General features: G+C 47.6%; 2 protein-coding genes across 4 annotated transcripts; both read left to right on the top strand.

The window, feature by feature from the left end:
• Positions 1–535: 535 nt before the first annotated feature.
• On the top strand, positions 536–4,729 carry H (transcriptional corepressor hairless). Its single transcript, XM_071702816.1, has 4 exons — positions 536–1,650; positions 1,748–2,312; positions 2,482–3,297; positions 3,387–4,729. Exons 2-4 carry the CDS (start codon positions 1,967–1,969, stop codon positions 3,419–3,421), a joined length of 1,197 nt encoding a protein of 398 aa, XP_071558917.1. The 5' UTR covers positions 536–1,650; positions 1,748–1,966; the 3' UTR covers positions 3,422–4,729.
• Positions 4,730–5,511: 782 nt separating this feature from the next.
• Mta1-like (metastasis associated 1-like) lies at positions 5,512–18,596 on the top strand. Of its 3 annotated transcripts, XM_071702791.1 has the most exons (13): positions 5,512–6,121; positions 6,274–6,975; positions 8,098–8,165; positions 8,397–8,490; positions 11,602–11,784; positions 13,614–13,859; positions 13,943–14,211; positions 14,323–14,511; positions 14,598–15,020; positions 15,106–15,697; positions 16,187–16,333; positions 16,831–17,092; positions 17,354–18,596. In XM_071702791.1, the coding sequence occupies exons 2-13, from the start codon at positions 6,861–6,863 to the stop codon at positions 17,490–17,492; spliced, it is 2,727 nt and encodes a 908-aa protein (XP_071558892.1). In that variant the 5' UTR covers positions 5,512–6,121; positions 6,274–6,860; the 3' UTR covers positions 17,493–18,596. The 3 variants fall into 3 exon arrangements, with proteins under 3 accessions (XP_071558892.1, XP_071558891.1, XP_071558893.1); XM_071702790.1 differs by having other exon boundaries at positions 5,512–6,975; XM_071702792.1 differs by lacking the exon at positions 11,602–11,784 and having other exon boundaries at positions 5,513–6,975.
• Positions 18,597–18,654: the final 58 nt, after the last annotated feature.

Genomic DNA, 18,654 nt, shown 5'->3' with positions numbered 1-18,654 from the left:
CGACATTTCCGCGGCGTCTCGCTCGACCAGCACGAAATGCTCCTCCAGGAGGTCCGTTTCACTCGAGTGACGCGAACCATCGGCATCTGGGAGGAAAGGAGAAAGAAAAAAAAGAAGCGAAGAGGAAGAGAAGGCGCGTCGAATCGCGTTCGCGCCGATACGAATTTCGCGCGCGTTCCCATTCGCGCCGCGAGGCACGGGAGTCTCGGGACGAGCGGAACGAGCGGAATATTCCGCGATTTGACACAAACGAGACGAAACGCGAACATTTCGGCAAGGAGGGCGGGAGGGAAAGCAGCGGGAGAGAGAGAAAGCGAGAGAGAGAGATGGGAAAAGAGTTCGCGCCGCGCGGGTTTGATTTTTATCGAGGGGGACGGGGGGACGTTGCAATTTCAAGAGGGGAACGAGAACTACCGACGCGGATTCGAGCTCGTCGCGAATGTCGCGATCATCCACGAGGATCTCGCGGGTCGAGATCGCGAAAATCGCGCGCGCGCAAGGCGGCGAGGGGGGCGGGAAGGGGGTGGAGCAGGGAGACGCGAGGAACGCGCAGAACGCGAACCGCCACCGCCACCAGTGTTGTCGACGAGAAGGGTCGACACCGTCGACTCAAGGAGGCGATCGGAGTAGTGCTTCTACGCTCTTTTACCCCTCCCCTCCCCCCAACTCCCCCCCAGCGGACGGCAGGCACGGGCACGGGGGCCGAGAGGAAACGTCGCGCGAGCGAGCGAGCGAGCGAGCGAAAACGGACGGACGGACTCGGTAACGGCTGGTGCGCTCTGCGGACTACGCGTGTGCTCGTGTGGGCGATCGACCCGGGGGGCTCCGTGCCGGCGACAAGGCGGACAAGGCGGACAAGGCGGCCGCGCGCGGACCAGCTCGCTCTCGGGGTGTAGCGAAACACATGTGTCGCGGCCGTGCGGTGTTCCCCACCGCCGCGGACTGCCGCCCGTCGCCGTACCGTCCCGCAGGCTGCACGAGGCCGTCCCGGGCACGCGGACCGCGGGAGCACGGGGCGCCCGTCCCCGCGGACCTACCCCAGGACGATGCGCCGCGCGCCGACGGCGGCGGTCTAGCCACAGCCACCAGCAGAAGTAGCGGAAGGCGGTAGTGCGTGCGTGGGTGGGTTGGGTGTCTGGCACTGGCGGAGTGGCGGAGAGTGGCCGCCTGCCGCCAACACGCTCGTCGCACACCGGATTTCACCGCGGGGGCCCGCGAGTGCGAGAACCGATACCGATACCGATCGCGCCAACCCGACGCGACGTCGGCACCTCGCCCGGAGTGAGGAACCCGGCGCCGCAGCCGCAGCCGCAGCCGCACGCCACACGGCCACACGCGCGCACGTTGTATTTCCCCTCCGGAGAGTGAGAAGAGGAAAGGAGAGGAAAAAAAAAAGGAGAATGAAATATGTCGCCCCTCCGCCGTCCGCGGCATTTGACGCCGCTGCCCGCGCGCTGGTGACTCCGCTGGTACGATGACACCGCGACCGAGCCAGCGAAGGATCGCACCGGAGAACGGTCACGCGTTCCTGCCCGCCAGCGAGTAAAATCGGCCGAACGGTTCCGCGGCCGCCGCGGACCGAACCGAACCGAACCTGCGTGTATACGTCTGTCAGCCATCATGATACTCGCCCGCGAGTCGTGACTTCTGGTGTGCTCTCCACTATCTCCGACGTCCCGTCCGAGTGGCATGAGTTTTGACCGACTGTCCGCGCGACACACGTGCCTCAGACTTTTGTTAATTGCAGGTCCCCGTTACGTCGGATGTTTAGAGAAGAGAGATTTCCGGAGGAGTGCGAGGATGCATCGCGCCGCCCGCGCCGAGGCCGAACGCCGCGACGTCTCGTGCGCACGGGTTTGATTCTCTGAGAGAAAGTCAACAAGCTGCTACCTTGTTGTGTCACACGCCGAGAGGTCCAAGTATGAGTGGCCCAGCGGAGGAAAATGGATACCGGTAAAGTGTCAGCATGCGCGAAAAGTCAGCAGAATGTCATGCTCACACAGGTCACGTGAGGGGCACGACAGAGATGTGCTCGCGTGATCCACCTACACTGCACCCGACCCTCGCCAAGGCAAATGGTAAAAATTCGAGTCCCCAGCCAGCTCATCACACCGAGGCGCAACGTATCGACGGCAACCTGCTGCCAACTCCCGGCGGTCGCTTGAAATTCTTCAAAGATGGAAAGTTCATCCTGGAACTGTCTCACCGCAGGGACGGAGAAAAGACTACGTGGTTTCCCGTGCCAAAGAAAACCTTCTGGCCGCCCGCTAGCACCATCCCGAATCGGCAGGAGAGCTCTACTTCCCTCAGTGGTGGGTCCAAGGATGCATTCATGCGTATACTATACAGAGTTTTTTTTTTTTATATTTTGTGATTTCTTTTGCATATGTTTATTATATTTCCAAGAATAGATTTGTAAATATTGTTCCTCAGGTCTTTTACACAATCCGGATAACGCGTAACATCGCATTCTGTCCTCAGTTTCCGATGACAATTCGTCGGTCCAGTCCAGTCCTTGGCAGAGAGATCACTGCTGGAAGCAGACCCATCCCCGACGTAGGATAACCACGGAATTCAATTTTTATTACCGTCGAAATCCGAAGACTCGCTTGTGCGCGCATCTTCGCTTGATAGCGAGGAAACGCAGGCGCCCGTTAGATTCCACGACTGCGACCTCGGTTCCGGAATCGACGACGGCCTATCCAACGAGAGGGTCGCGGAAATTGAACGGCACGTCGTCGTCGTCGTCGGGCAGGTTAATTCAGATCATCGATAAACTGGCGCGCCTGCTGGATCCTAATGTCGTGTCGCCTCGCAAACGCATCCTGCGAGAGCTGGAGAGAGTCTCGTTGGAGGATCAGGCGTTCAAGAGACGGGCCACTCCGCAGCCGGTTTGCACGACGAGTGCGCCACCGACTCCTTCCTCGAAGCAAGTGTCGTCATACAGTATAACGAGTATCCTGGGGGAGGACAAGCCGAGTCCCGAGCCGGGTTTCTTGAGGACACTGCTGAAGCCGGATGACCGGCAGCCTGTGAAATACTCATCGACTAACGCCTATCCGAGGGTACGAATCGATCCCTATATCGGGTCCAGCAATACATCCGTTCATCATCCGCTCTACGGGATACCGATGTTGCCACCTGGACCATATAGGGCGGCGCCTCTATGGATGGCGCCTCATTATCCGTCTCCCGTCCACTATTCGCCTCCTATGCAATTGTACGCACCGCCGCATTCTCATCCATCGTCCCCACATTACAAAGACTATAGGGAACAAACTCTCACACCTCCTTCAGGTATATGTTCGTTTACTTATCATAAATAAGTATCAGGATGAATGGGATATATTCGAAAATGTGCTCATGTCTCTATTTTTCGTTTGCAGATATGCCTCTGAATCTGTCGAAGCATTCGGGTTGAATCTCAGGATCCCAATAGAGTTGGTGCCTTACGAGTGGAATACTACGCAAACACTGCCCGTGCAACGACAATGCGATATATATTAGTATTTTTTTATTCATAAAACAATAGTATCTTAGTAAGTAGAGAAAGAGAGAGAGAGAGAGAGAGAGAGAGAGTGAGAGAGCGACAAATATGATGAAGCCAGATAGTTGGATTTTGGGAGAGCTATACTTGTACATACAAATGCATAAATTTGTCAATGGCGGCATAGGTATTTTATATTAATATTACACGCAAGATTAAAAAAAAAGAAGGAAAAATCGTGAGTGGTAATATACAAAAAACGTTATATAAAAAATGCAGCTGTATGTGTGTATATGTTACACATATTTTTATCGTACGCGACCTGCGAGTAAAGCCGCGTAGAAAGGAAAAAAAAAGAAAGAGGTAAAAGAATCGGTGTGCGGTTTCTTTAATTATTTAAAACGATTGTAAACGATCATATGTAGTCAACGCGGGAATGTATTGGCAATTGATCGAGTCATTCGTACGTTTTTTACTCTTTCGACATTGCTACTCTTATTTTATATATCGCGACGAAGACGGGGGAGCGCACTCGTAAACCTGTGCAGGAGCAGGTCTCATCCTGTGCATCTCATTTATACATTTTCCCGTTATTCTTATAACGTTACTGTCATTATTATCATTTAATGGAAAAAAAATGGTACATTATCTTAAAGGAGTCGATAAGAAAGACATAGGATTATGTACAGAACAGATTATTGCCTCTATATCTCTAGCGTATTAATTATTCTTAAAGATAGAAATGCATAATAAATTTAGGCTCTAATAGAATATATCCACAATGGTATACAGTTATTTATACGATATTATATATAACGCAAAAATATACGAGAGAACACAAAATTACTTTGGTAACGACCGTGGGGTGTGCCTTACAGAGAACTAACGAAATTCCATGAAATTAAATTATGAACGTTCTTGCGGATGTGTATTATTATAAAAAGGAGGCACTATATATTGTGTATATAATAAATATATCTTTGTGTTACGTGTATTTTCATCAAATCGACATTTTATTCGTTGCTCTATTTATTATTAGTCAGGCGCATCGAGAAACATTTCACGTGAAAGCAAGGCAAGCTCGCACAGGTTCTACAAATTAAGTGAGTAATTTTAATTGTTCGACGCGATTCCCTTTAGCGATTCCGACAAAAAAAAGTATGGAGGAGTACATATGTGACTGCGCATTAGCAATTGTATAGAAAAAGACTAATTTCGTAAATATAAATATTTCATATACTACGTACAAATATTATTTCATTTACCACGAGCTTTCCCCCAATCCAGGAATCTACAATTTTCTCTTTCTTTAAATTATCATGCTATTCGGTACTTCAAAAGAAATTGAATTGTTTCTTCAATTATATTTGTTATTTATATTGTTATTTATATATATTACTTGCTCATTATGATCGCAATAATTGTTCCGTCATTTGTCTTCTGTAGCAACAATGTAAATTCATATTTGGAGGAGTAAAAGCTATATAGTGGTGTAAGTCAAATTTTAAATTTTTTGAAATATCGACTCGTGTGCATAGATGCAATCTATACAATATATAAATTGCATCTATGCACACGAAACAATATTTTAAAAAATTTGACTTACACCACTATGGCTTTCACCGCTCCATTTATAATAATGTAAATTTATGGCGATTTGGCGACATAATTCAAAATAACCGCCTTTAATTTGAAACGCAGGGTGACCACTAGAGTTTCATGGCAACTGGCAACGCTAAAATTTAATTAAGCGTGCGAATTAACACAAGATATTAATTAGTTTCATTACAGTAGTATAAAGAAAAATTAAATCTTCAAAGTGCCAATTTATTTATTATATTCAATCAAGATAGAATTTTTAGAAAAACTAGTACAAATTAAAGAGAAATGGCGGACCAATCGCGGGTCACCGTCTCGGGCTTCGACCAGAAAGTCTCTAGACGGGCCGTCCGGTTTTTATCTCGCGCGATTCCCCCCGGCAGATCCGCGCGGCGGCGCTCGCGCTCGCCATCGGTTATTTCTCCGTTACTCGAACGCGCCGGGGAGTGCGTTGGCTTCTCGCGACTCGCACAGGCGCGAGCGAGCGGTGCGGTGGATCGCGAGTCAAGGGACGTGGTACTATACGCGACGCGGCGACCGTGGACGCCGCTCGAGAGTGTGCGAACGGGTGAGGTGGGTCTCTCGCGGACGCGGACGCGGACGCGGACGGCGGGACACGTAGGTGCGCGGTGCCTTCGCGCGGACAGGACGGACGGGCGACTCGGGTTCGGGGTGGCGAGAGGCAACTCCGGCGCAGCCCTCGGTCCGCGCGTTAGCGGCTCGCGCTCGCCGCCGCGACGAACGAAAATGGCGGGCCGTGTCGGCCTCGATGCTACGAGCGGCGGCAGCGGCGGTCGCCGACGACCTTGTTAGCCCCGGCGTCTCGCACGGTGACACGTGTGTGTGTGTGTGAGAGCTCGTCGACCGACGGTCGCGTGAATCGACGCCGACCGTACGGGGGATTTTCCCGCCCTCCCGGTGTGTTGCGTGCTGCGTGTCGCTCGCACGCATACACGGACGGACGGACGCACGCACGCACGCACGCACGCACGCACGCACGCACGCACGCACGCACGCACGCACGTTTCTTCACGGGTACGTACGCACCGCGTTCACGCGTTCACGCATTTACGCACGCACGCTCGCTCGTTCGCTCGTTCGTCCGTCGTCGGGTGAGCGTGTCGTTGAAAAACGGAACGAGCCGAACGGAACCGCGGAACGTTATATCTGAGTGTTGTGAATAACAGTTCGACGGTGGGCAGCACGCACATAGTACTCCTGCCCGCGGGAGAGAAGGAGACGGAGAAGACACAGGTAGCGACCGTGCGAACCCCCGCAGGTGGGAGGGAGGGAGGGCAGGAAGGAAGGAAGGAGAGAAAGAGAGAAAGAGACGGAGCGGAAAGAGGGAGAGACAGAGGAGGACGGAGATAGGGCAATAGAAAGAGCGAAATCCCCCCCCTCCCCTCTCCTCCCCGGGAGAGAGAGAACAGAGACAGACGGACAGAGGACGCACTGGCGGCGAGAGGCAGACGGCAACGAAAGTTTAATACTGGCGGATCGACGATGGGCAAACAAACACGATGGAGTGAGTTCGCCGCGAGGTGTTGACCGTTCAGGTGACGAAAGAGAGAGAAAGATAGAGGGAGTACGCGGGGAACTGCCGGAGTAAGATAGAGAGCGACGGTGATAATTAGACGGAGGGAGAGAGAGAAAGAGAAAGAGGGAGAGAGAGAGAGAGAGAGAGAGAGAGAGACAGAGAGTGCGAGAGTGCCGCGATCGGCGGCAGCGACCGCGGGGGATTGTAACACACGTTGCGGAGGACGACGAAGTCTTGATGCCGATGCCGGCCGAATACCACGAGGGCCACAGTAACCACGAGAACGCCAATTTCGCTCTCGGGTCCACGCAGGACGCCAACGACATGACGGCCAACATGTACCGGGTGGGAGGTAAAGTATAACCGCATGCATTCCGCGGCCGTGTTGTCCGGACTCCGGAGTCGAGGGGAACGTTGTCCAGCGACAATGACGACGACGACGATAGCGATGTCGATCGTCAACGTCCTCGTCGTCGTCGTCGTCGTTTTCGTGAATTCGAGAATGTGAGAGACGAAGAGAGGGAGAGAGAGAGAGATAGCGGCTTTAATTAACTCCGAGAAATTAATGTTTGCAAATGGCATCGCAATGGCGTCCCCTATACCCTCCGCGCGCGGCGCGTTCTTCCCCCTTCCCCTCCCGCTTTTACCGCTCGCCCCCGCTCCCCGCGCGCCCTCTCTTCTTTCCACTCTTCATCTGGATCTCCCTCGTCCTCTCCGCCACCCCTCGGCCCCCCTTCTTCCCCCCATCGGTAACGTCCTATACCTACGCTCCGGCTTTTCCTCCCCCCCTCCTCGCCCATCCGACTCCTCCATTCTTCCTTCTCTCTCTCGCTCTCTTTGACTCTCTTCTCTCTCTCTCTCTCTCTCTCTCTCTCTCTCTCTCTCTTCCCTGTCCCGTGTTTCCCCCCTGCCCTTCGTTCGCCACCTTCCTCCCCCGCGTCCCCCCTCCCCCTCCCCCCACCCCCCGTGCAACCGTCCTCTCTCACGTCCAGGTCACGCTAATTTCTTACGCGACAAATCTCGCGGATCAAAATTGGATCCTGGCGATTACCGCCTGGAGCCCGCCGTATTCGTTGTATCGATGCGCCGTACACGAGGTGCCGCGCACTAGATCTCGGCGACGAGAGCGAGAGACCGTTTTCCCTTTCCCCTTCCTTTCGTCCTCTCACCCCTACTCTTCCCTCTCTTTTCGATTTTGTATCACCGGTAGCGACGGCAGCGGCAGCGTGCACGTCCGGCCGAAATCTCTACTTCCGCCTTTACCTCAACGAATTTTTTCAAGAATGATCTCAAAAATCTAGAGAAGATCCATTTCACCGGTCTCTCTTCCCTTTTTCAAGAGAGGACGTCGGTTATGCCAAACGCGAGACAATTTAAAGCTCATTGAGACGGATAATTTATAGTTCTTATACGCTTTTCTCTCGCATCTTTCTTTTTGCAAGATTGTTGATTTACGATTGCTGTTTTTTTTTAGATTACGTGTATTTCGAGACTGCCACCTCGTCGCCGTATCAGATTAGGAGGATAGAAGAATTAAATAAGGTAAGATATTAAGAGCGGAGTCTCTCGCGGCGCAGCAGCGGCGCTTTTGCATTTTAGCGAGAAATTATAATGAGGATCGACCGGCTATTTATATTCATCCGTACTCTCGTATCTAAATATATTTAAGTCCTCTTAATAATGCAGATACACGCATACGCTTAAGCTGCCGTGGTTAGACTCGGCGTTAAAAATCCGTTAAACCTTTTATTTTTCGTTTCCCGTTTCTTCCAGACCGCGAACGGGAATGTGGAGGCAAAAGTCATGTGTTTCTTCAGGCGGAGGGATTTGCCGGCTACCTTAGTTATGCTGGCGGACAAACATCAATGTAAGTAACACACGTCCACGCGCGCAAAGCTATATATCGTGTTATCGTGAATATTTGTAAAAGGTGTGGGAAGACCATGTGTCTCTCTCAGAGAGTCTCACGTTAGTATAGAATTATTCCGATTTTTCTCCTATATATATGTCTCGCTTCACGCACATATTTTCACGTACGAGGAAAATAATACTTCCCTTTTTCTAGATGTAAGCTAAAACACGCTTCCTCTCGAGAAGATCTATTCCGATATGCGATTTTGTAACAGTCTCCGGTTTTTTTGAATTGTATACTAACGTATTACTACTAATACTAACAACGCACGAATGCCTGCTTTCGTTAGTTGCGACACGGGAAAAAAAATGGAGCGAAAATCTCCTGCCGCGTGTATCTCGCCCGTCGGAGATCGTCTCTCCTTAAGCGCGACGCTACCCCGCTCGCGGCGGTCCGGCGAAATCGCGGTTTTCGAGCGTATGCAAAATGCGACGACACGAGCGAGACGCTGAAATTACCATAAAATACGAGAAGGACGAGTTAGTTTTAACGCTCGCCGGCGTACAGATCGATAACCGTTCATAGGTGAGGAAAATTCATCCGCGAGCACGGTTTCATCTCTCCAGCATGGAAGATTCTGGCCGCAATTTCCGGGCGGTATCGATTTTCTCCGCTTTGGCAATCATTATTGACGAGAGACACCTCTCTCTCGCGATACAGGCGGTACGAAAATTCGAGAGATATCGGGGGGAGAAGAGGAGGGGGGGGGGAGAGCGCGTGCGACACCGCGTGCATCTGTGTGTGCGTGTGTGTGCTGTGCCGTGTAATATGACTCGCACAGAGCCGGAAGAGTCGCGAGGCGTCGTCACTGCCTTTGCGATCGTCGCCGTATAACACGGTTGTAATCAGGGGGAGGGCGAGGAGGGGGGAAGCTTAGTTCGATTTGCGGAATCTATCGCGGCGAAAATCTACGTAAATGTGTCTCTATTAGAGAGGAAATAACCGGTTCCCGAAAAATTGTCCTCTCGCACTCCTTCCTAGATCGATCAATCCCGGAGGATGCGCTTTTTTTTTAGGAAGTCTCGCGCTCGAGGTGCGAACATTTCGCGCGTGGCTGATCTTGGACGCGATACGAGATCCGCTTACTGGTCCGATATTAATCCGTTCTCCAAGGATCGAAAGAGAAAAAAAAAATCGCGTTCCCAGGAGACACGCGAGACCATACGAGACATACGCACGTATACGCATACAACACAGAGACGCGCAGACGCACGCACGCACGCACGTACGCACGCACGCACGCATTTCTGTTTCGCTCGCCGCGCGCGTAGAGTTGCACATTATCCCGGGGCTTTCTCGATTTTTCCTTCGCAATGACAAAGATAATGAGACGCGGGGATTTGGGGTGGGAATGTATAATAAGTAAAGTTGCGGGGGTGGTTGGGCGGGTTGTGGGAGACGGGGGTTGTATCGATCTGCCTGGGGGGGATGGGGGTGGACGAAAGGGGGGACGCTGGTGCACCCGCTAGGTCCCCCTTTTCCACCTCCTCCTCCTCCTCCATCTCCATCTACCTCCCGGCCCTCCTCCGCCTGCTCTTCCTCCTCCTCCTCCACCACCCCCTTTTTCCCCCTACACCCACTCCCGGTCCACCCACCACCCTCAACTAAATGGATGGCTGACGCAGGGGTTGCTTGGGTATATGTTACGTGTATTCCCTCACACCGACGCACACCGACACGTGTGTACGTGTGTGCCCGGGCGAAAATGGTGGGCCCCACTAGCCATCTTCGTTTTAAGCATTTGCTACCACTCTCTCCCCCCCGTACGTTCGTCCCCCTCGCCTCGCCAGGCTCCCCCCTTTTTCCCCCCGTTCTTCCTCTCCTTCTCTTCCTCTTCTCCTCCTCTTCTCTTTCGCGCCCTATGTGTATATATATATATATATATATATATAATATATATGTACACGTTTCTCTCTTTGTCTGTGTTTCTGAGTATATGTGTATGTATTATACATATATATATATATATATATATATATATACACACATGTATGTAACGGCCTCGTCGTCCATGTATATGCGTTCGTCCGGCGGTATTTGCTCCGAATTGGGTTCTCCCCCTTTTCGTCGTATTCTCTCGCACTCTCTTTTTCTCTCTCTCTTTCTCTCTTGCTCCTCCGAGGTATGTACTTCGAATTTTCGTGTAAAAAAAGGAATATACGTTTCTCCTTTGTCTTTCGCGGAAGTCGATACACACGCACTACGGGCGCTATCGCACCCGGGTGTGTCCGCGTGTGACTGCAAGCGGAGAACGGAAGGGGGCGAAGGGGGTTCGAAGGAAAAGGGCTCTATGGAGAAATCGGTCGCGGCCCGTGCTCGCGCCGGCCGGCCGGCCGGCGGAACGCTCGCGTACGGACCGCGTTGGAAGGATCAACGGCTAATTAGACGGACGGCGAAAGTCCGGCCGAGCGTAATGAATTTTTATCTCGTTCCGCGCCCCGCGGTCGCCGGTCGATCGCGGGATGCAAAAACGTCGCGCTGACGATCCGCCGCTCTCTTGTTCCGCGCGCGCTTTTCCATGCCGAGGAAGCGCCCGGCATGCGAAGGGCCACTCGGGCCACGCGAAAATATACGCTAATTATGGGGTATCTGTACTCCATCGCGTTATGCATACGTCCGCGAAATTCGAAATGCTAGGGTTCGACGCCGGAGGTGGTATTTTGATCCACTCTCCTGCGGAGGAACGGTCAACGTGGCGTAGGTATTGATCTCGCACGTCGTCGCACGAATGAAAATACGACGTGGAGCTATGAATTGTAAATAGAAACGCGGACGGAATTGGCCGAGATAATCATGATCGCGATTTCGCACGTAACGCAATTGCGCAATCACGATTGCGCTTGATGAGCCGGACGACGTGTTCGTTCGGCCGGCGTGTACGGAATCGATAGGATAGAAAAGCGTAAGGAACGTAAGGTGGATGACACGGTAGAGCTCGTAAGGGCTGTAAGATATGGTATTTGCGCTTTATAGCACAGTCGTACGTATCCTTCCTGCGTCCTATTCTGTACAAGATTAGAAAGACGAGAAATACGTAGAGTGGGTGTCTTGTAATGAAAATTCCAGTGGCAAGCGCGGAGCAGCAGAGGTCAGAATCCCCTGCGAGTACACAGAATCAGAAACTCGAGAATCCCGACACTACTAAGGAAATGACTAATAAAGATGTTATCGGGCCCAAAGTGATGATCAAAGGGGGCGGGAAAGGGGGCTGGCTGAAGGCCCCATTATCGGAGGCCCAAGAGCCCCATGGTGAGTGAGAGTAGTCGATCAAAAGATGACCAATTACCGACGAATCTAATCGAGCTTTTGCGTCTGCGAAACAGCGATTGCAAAAGTAGCAATTGTAAGGAACGTATAAACGCACATGTCTTTTCGCTTGTATAAAATCCGTACGTTTAGTTGCATACAAAATTTAATTTTTGTACATTTTTCGAGTAATGCGAGATCAGTTTTTGAGCACAAGCATTTTTTAATACTTCACTGATAATACATTTTTATTTATAGTCTTATAAAATTGACGTTAAAATAAATAATTATTTAAGCTAGACACAGAAATATAAGTTATGTATTGAATTGTAAAACCTTATCTTATTTTAACATGTTATTGGTAAAATTGAAATTGATAAGTGTTTTCGTTCTCTCTCTCTCTCTCTCTCTCTCTCACACATACACACATACACACACACAAAGCGTTTAATAATGCGTAGATTCGTCGGTAAACGGCATACAACTTGCATCTTTTGATTATCTCATTAGTCTTATATAGAAGCCAGTGACGATACAAGGCTATTGATTTAGCGGCGGGATTTATCAAAATTCTTTGTAATCTTGGTGTATGTCGCGAGTCAAGGCAAATTTCACTGTAAGGCCAAAGAGACAACAAATTGGGCGTAGCCGGGCTCCTTTCTTTTAGTTAATTGACAAGGGGTTCGGTGACTTTTATCACAAAAGTGCCCGTACAAATCATTCATTCACAATCACATTCATATAAATACCTCGCCCAGTATTATTGATTTTTCGTATTTATTCAACTTCTTATATTTAGAACAGTAGATTTTCTCGCGAACATCTTATTTACCGGCATCTTTATCGTATCGCCAGCTTTAAATATTCTCGATCCTCCCGTTAGTTCAGCTAGAGTCTCGTCGACGTGGCACACCTTCACCTATCATTCACATATACATAAAAAGAAGAATCCCGCCGCATTATATATGATGACACTTTAGTAATCTGAGGCTTCTCTAAACGACGTAATTTTTTATCGACAGTTAATCGCCTTTCCGTTGCAGATTATTGTTTTTGCCTTGCAATTTTTCTTCGTTTGCCTTTATGTTGCCCGCTCTTGCTGAGGTTTCTCTTTTTGGTTCAATACCACGCTCGAGTTTTCATTGATTCTGCCGTATCCCCACATTTCATTTACTTCAATACTTTAACTTCCTGCGAAATAGATGAGACGAGTAAGAGATTAATTAAAAAGATAATGCTGTAGGTACTCAGGACGTACGTTAGTCTTGGGTTAACCGAAAGCTACAAGACGTCGCGTGAATTAACTTCCACTCGATACCAAATCGATATAGAATTTTATTACAAAAATTATTAAGACAATTAGTTAAAAGTACGAGCGACAAAGATGATAATGAAAAATGAAAATAGCTTCATGGATGTTCAAGTATGAGGATTTAAGCATTTCGTCTCCTCGCGTGTTTAGCCTTTATGTTTATCTTCTTTATATTTATATTTCGATAGGCTTTACCGTTATTGCATACCTCTTCTGCATGTTCTTTAGAAAATAATCTCTTCCTTATAGTGATGTGACTGCTTTCAATCGATATATATATATATATTAATGAAAAGTAAAGTGCAACAATTTATGGTTTCAAGTTTTAAAATTATTTGCTTAGAAAATTAAATGTATTATTTTATAAATATATGATTATTCAGCTTTTTTAACTTTTTCATTGTTGATAACATATTCTTTTTTTTTCTGTTATTCGAACTTATATTGATTTACACAATGATATTCTATCTCACGAGATACACGAATATTATTTCGCTTTTTTTTTTTTCGTCGTGTATAGGGATGGAAGAAGGTGTTCCTGGAGGAGTAACGGAGTTAAATTCTAAGCAACGTCACCAAATGAAACACAGGGAACTGTTTTTATCGCGGCAAGTGGAGACGATGCCCGCCACGCATATTAGGGGCAAATGCTGCGTTACGTTATTGAATGAAACCGAATCCTTGACGAGCTACCTGAACAAGGAGGATTCATTTTTTTACTGCTTAGTATTTGATCCTGCTCAACGTACTTTGCTTGCTGACAAAGGTAAGATATCAAGGTGCACATTTCTATTACGAACGATATACGAGAAGCGAATCGAGATTAACTTAATACTTGTTATGTTATAGGCGAAATTAGAGTAGGTAATAGATATCAAGCAACAGATATACCGGCGGTTTTGACGCTCGCGGAGAGAGAGGCGGATTCTCGCAGGTTACAAGACTTGGAGACCTTGGTTTGGACTCCGAGACACAATTTGACAGATCGTCAAATTGATCAATTCCTCGTCGTTAGCAGATCAGTAGGCACCTTCGCGAGAGCCTTAGACTGTTCGTCCTCCATTAAGCAGCCCTCCTTGCATATGTCCGCAGCTGCTGCATCTAGAGACATCACTCTGGTGAGGGACGTTCCGTTTGGCGCATGTTCTGCGGACAGATAAATATAAATAGATAAATAAATGTTCTTACAGAGAGTATTGTGTCATTAAATTTTGTCAATTGTATTGCAGTTTCACGCGATGGACACATTGCACCTGCATGCCTATGACTTATCGAATGCCTTAGCGTCTCTAGTACCTAGCACCGGCCCCGTATTGTGCCGGGACGAGATGGAAGAATGGAGCGCGTCCGAGGCGAATCTGTTCGAAGAGGCGCTCGAGAAATATGGGAAGGATTTCGCCGACATACGAGCGGACTTTGTAAGCGCGAATTAATACGTATGAATGAATAAGAACGTAGCTACATTTGAGCAGGTTTATTAACGTACGTTTCTTATGTCTTCCAGTTACCGTGGAAAACGCTGAAGAATGTAATTGAGTACTATTACATGTGGAAAACGACGGATCGGTATGTCCAGCAGAAAAGAGTAAAAGCTGTAGAGGCGGAAAGTAAACTGAAGCAAGTATACATACCGAATTACAACAAGAGTCCCGCGTCGACAACCGCTCCTTCCACCGCCACGATTGTACCTCTGGGCAATAGTAACAACAACAACAACGGAAAGCCGACCAGCATTTTGAACGGTAATAGTAACGGTAGTATGGTGGGCGACAATTCTGGAATACTTATGGTCGGAGTCGGTGGGAAGCCATGCGAGAGTTGTCAAGTCGTCCAAAGTCCACAGTGGTATGCCTGGGGACCACCGCACATGCAGTACCGTCTCTGTCAACCCTGTTGGACATATTGGAAGAAGTACGGAGGGCTCAAGGTATGCGTACGATCACTTCAACGAGATTGTCGCGGTAATGACGAACTTGTACATCTCATGCCACTTTCTCTTTGCCACGAAATAGGTGCCGTCGCGCATAGACGACGTCGATCTCGAAAGGAAACGTACTGGCGCCGGATCGGATGAAGAGAGCAAAGGGATGGGCGGCGCGCACAGGCCGCATCGATGCAGCATTCCCACCTGCGGCAAGGAGTTCAAACTGAAGGCTCACCTGAGCCGTCACTATGCGAGCGCACATGGAGTGGATCTGCGCGGCGCCGCCGGAAGCGGCGGCGGCGGCGGATCGCCGCGACCGGTCATGAAGACCCGGTCCGCATTCTACTTGCGCACCTCCTTGTTGGCGCGTGCCGCGCGACGTCTGTGCGCCGTGCAATTGCGCACACGTCACGCCGCGCGGGCGCCCCATCAGCCGGTGAATGCCGCGCCGTTGCGGCACCTATGCGCCCAGCTAGCATCCAAGACACCTTCGGAGCTACGTCTCCTTTCACGCGCCGTACGACTTCGGACGCGTCCTAAAGTGATCGACATCGCCTCGCGCCTAGGCGATCATCCAGCACCACGGCAACCCGGCGACTGGGACTGGCTGACATTGACTTCCCCGGCGCAACGCAAGCAGCCCGACCGAGTCTCATTTCCACGTCCGCCAAAAGCACCGGGTACATAACATGCATTTATTTTATACATATACATGATTTAAAAAATTAGACAAAAATCAGGTAAGGTATGTAAGATCTTTTGAGATGGTAGTCTTGACAAGTTTTTCAGTAATAAAGAAATGAAGTAGGTATATACCTGTAATATATTATAAGATTGTTAAGAAGAACGCGATGATTTTTTGTTTGTTGTATTGGGAATATTACTCATTATATTATCTCATTATTTATCCAACATTCTTGATTATTTCAGTTTACTCTCTATATGTATACTATAATACAACACGATTATAATGCATGTATGTAATGATGTATATACAACAGAATATTTTCGTATTCCGTCTTGTTTGAGATAATTTTACACGAAGCAGAAAGAAATTACACTACAAAGTATTTGTATTACTGATAAAACTAGAGATAATTTAGTTAATTACCTTCATATACATATGTGTATGACACACATTATCTGATCACAAAGTATTAACGTTTTAGATGGCAGTCTTTTATACGAGAGGGTACCAAACAAGCCTGAGGTGGACAGGCTCACGTTGACGCCACCCCAGCCGCAGCCTGTCATGTCGACCCAGCAGAATATCTTGAAACGCCCAAGACCGTTCGACGAAATCAACGGTTCAGATGGTAAGTTTCACTATCACGCTCAATGCGCTTAATATCATTCGTGTTTCATTACGATAGAAAGATAATTTTATGCAAATGCAAGATTTTTTTATTGATTAATGGTAACAATAATAATTAATTCTTAGATAGGGAATACCCAAACAAAATACCTTTTTCGTTTATATAAACTGTTATTATAAGTAATGAAAAAAAGAGAATTTTATGTGCATCTCAATAAAGCGTCTAAGCAAGAATCTGTTTAAATAATTTGTCTTTTTATGTAGAAATATTAGCCAGACAAGATCTTATATCAATAGCGATTAGTACCTGACAAATGGGATTTTTATAATCGTGTATTAATACACATTAAATAATTTAGAAAAGCATATTTTTCTGACGTGATATTAATATTGATAATCGTTAACACGCCATGAAGATATCTTGCAAGTACGATTATATATCAAAGTAACTGAAGTGTTCTTTAAAATTGTCACGAGTCTTTGTCTTTCCGTTTCTAGGTATCGCCCTGAACGCAGGGCTTCCTTCTGGCGCACCGCTCCCGAAAAGAACTCATCATCCACAGCAACTGCATCCGAAGCACACGCTGGAGCACCCCGCGCCCGCAGTTCTTCCTCTCGCGCCACCTCTCAATGGTAGGGCCTCTCATCCACATACGCTGCCTCATGGTCCGCCGCTATCCAGAAGTAACGCGCGTAAACAAGTCATGTCGTGGATGGATGCGCCTGATGATGTCTACTTCCGCGCCACCGAACAGATCAAGTTAGTATAAAAAGTCAGATGATCGAAGACAAGCATAAATCTCGAGGAATAATCAATGTAAAGAATGTAAAGACATTTCTAAAAAATCTCTGATTATAACATTTATTAATTACGTAATGAAAATAATTTCAAAGAAGTAAGATAATGTAAAAAAAAATACAATAATTTTTTATCTTAATTCTTAATGTTTTAATAATTATGATTATATGGTAATAACGCATGCATTTGCTATGCTAATTCTTCTAATTTACCGAATTGCAGAAGAGCCAGAAGAGCCCTGTCCTCGGTAGAGTTACGAAGAGCGGCACGCAAACCGTGGCGCAGAATGTCGCTTCCCCTGAATCCGCTTCACCTCCAAAGAGCAGGTCGTCAAGATGACATGGTCGTTATCTTGGATTGAATCCGCACAATCAGGACGAACACAATCGGACGATATTGTATTGTCGGTTCACTAATTGCAAAGCGTGACGCTGTTAACGTAATCTTTAATCAAGTGAAGTTACACATAGTGAAGATCACAGTTTTGTGTATTGTCGTCGGCAGCTCCGATCGAGCAACAATCGTTAACTTTAGAACCGGGAAGATTTCGAAAGCTCCTCCATGACGAGATTTCTTTTTTTTCTCTTGGAAGACGAGCAAATCGTGTGGTAATAGAAAAGAAAGGCCTCGCTTGACCGAACGTGTATGTTGAACAATCGAGAACATCGTTGAACTGTAACGACTTCACTACTTATGGAGTACTATTGAAGAATTAATGTTCAGCGAACTAAGTCATTCAACGTGAAACATGATTTTCTATCCGTATTAATTATTGTTGTTATTAATAATAATTATTAATAATTGAATGTACATATACATTATACTACACACATAGCCATGCAACATAACACACAGCTATGCGACACGACAAACACAACACACATACATATATACACATTTCACAAACACACTCTTAATATATACATGGACACATCCAAGTACCGAAAGTTGGTACGAATTTAATAGCGATAAAAAAATATTGGCCGATATCTGCGGATAAGCTCATGAATAGTTGTGCACAGAACACACAATGGTAGTACAATTTTCGAATAACATTTGGAACGGAGTATATTTCTAGGTATAACATACTTCCAAATCGATACCGATATGTTTTTCGGAAGTTAATTACTCGAGCGTTGTATTTTCTGAGCGCAACTAACGTTACGGCCGTGCAGGTAACAGAGACGAATGTCTGATCGGAAGCGAATGCGTTAGGGAGAAAAAGAGTAAGCGAGAGAGAGAGAGAGAGAGAGAGAAAGAGAGTGTGCGCGAGAGAATATGTAACCGAGCGAGAGAACATGTAACCAAGTGAGAGAATATGTAATCGAGTGAGAGAGAATGAATTAGTACGTACGGGAGACAGAAAGAAGGAGTGCTCACTGTGAATATTTTTATTAAATTTTCAAGTTTGATGACTTCCGTCTAAAAAATTAATAAATAAACATAAGCATAAGTGAAAACAGTATCCTAATCGTTCTCGGCTGCCGTTGATTCTTGTTCCAAAAAGGTTTAACTGCATGCGA

The sequence above is a fragment of the Temnothorax nylanderi genome, unplaced genomic scaffold, assembly GCF_030848795.1.
Source record: "Temnothorax nylanderi isolate EJ_2023f unplaced genomic scaffold, tnyl_v1.0 TNYL_tig0031_pilon, whole genome shotgun sequence".
NCBI lineage: Eukaryota > Metazoa > Arthropoda > Insecta > Hymenoptera > Formicidae > Temnothorax > Temnothorax nylanderi.
Note: the sequence above shows the minus strand (reverse complement) of the source record. Positions and strands in the feature narration are given on the sequence as shown.

Bases quoted from the DNA above. Each gene is read 5' to 3' on its own strand.
- H (XM_071702816.1), top strand. From the start codon at position 1,967: ATGCGCGAAAAGTCAGCAGAATGTCATGCTCACACAGGTCACGTGAGG. The intron at 2,313-2,481 runs GTGGGTCCAAGG...TTCTGTCCTCAG, and splicing joins GAGCTCTACTTCCCTCAGTG to TTTCCGATGACAATTCGTCG. The intron at 3,298-3,386 runs GTATATGTTCGT...TTTCGTTTGCAG, and splicing joins AACTCTCACACCTCCTTCAG to ATATGCCTCTGAATCTGTCG.
- Mta1-like (XM_071702791.1), top strand. From the start codon at position 6,861: ATGCCGATGCCGGCCGAATACCACGAGGGCCACAGTAACCACGAGAAC. The intron at 8,166-8,396 runs GTAAGATATTAA...CGTTTCTTCCAG, and splicing joins GGATAGAAGAATTAAATAAG to ACCGCGAACGGGAATGTGGA. The intron at 14,512-14,597 runs GTAAGCGCGAAT...TATGTCTTCCAG, and splicing joins CCGACATACGAGCGGACTTT to TTACCGTGGAAAACGCTGAA.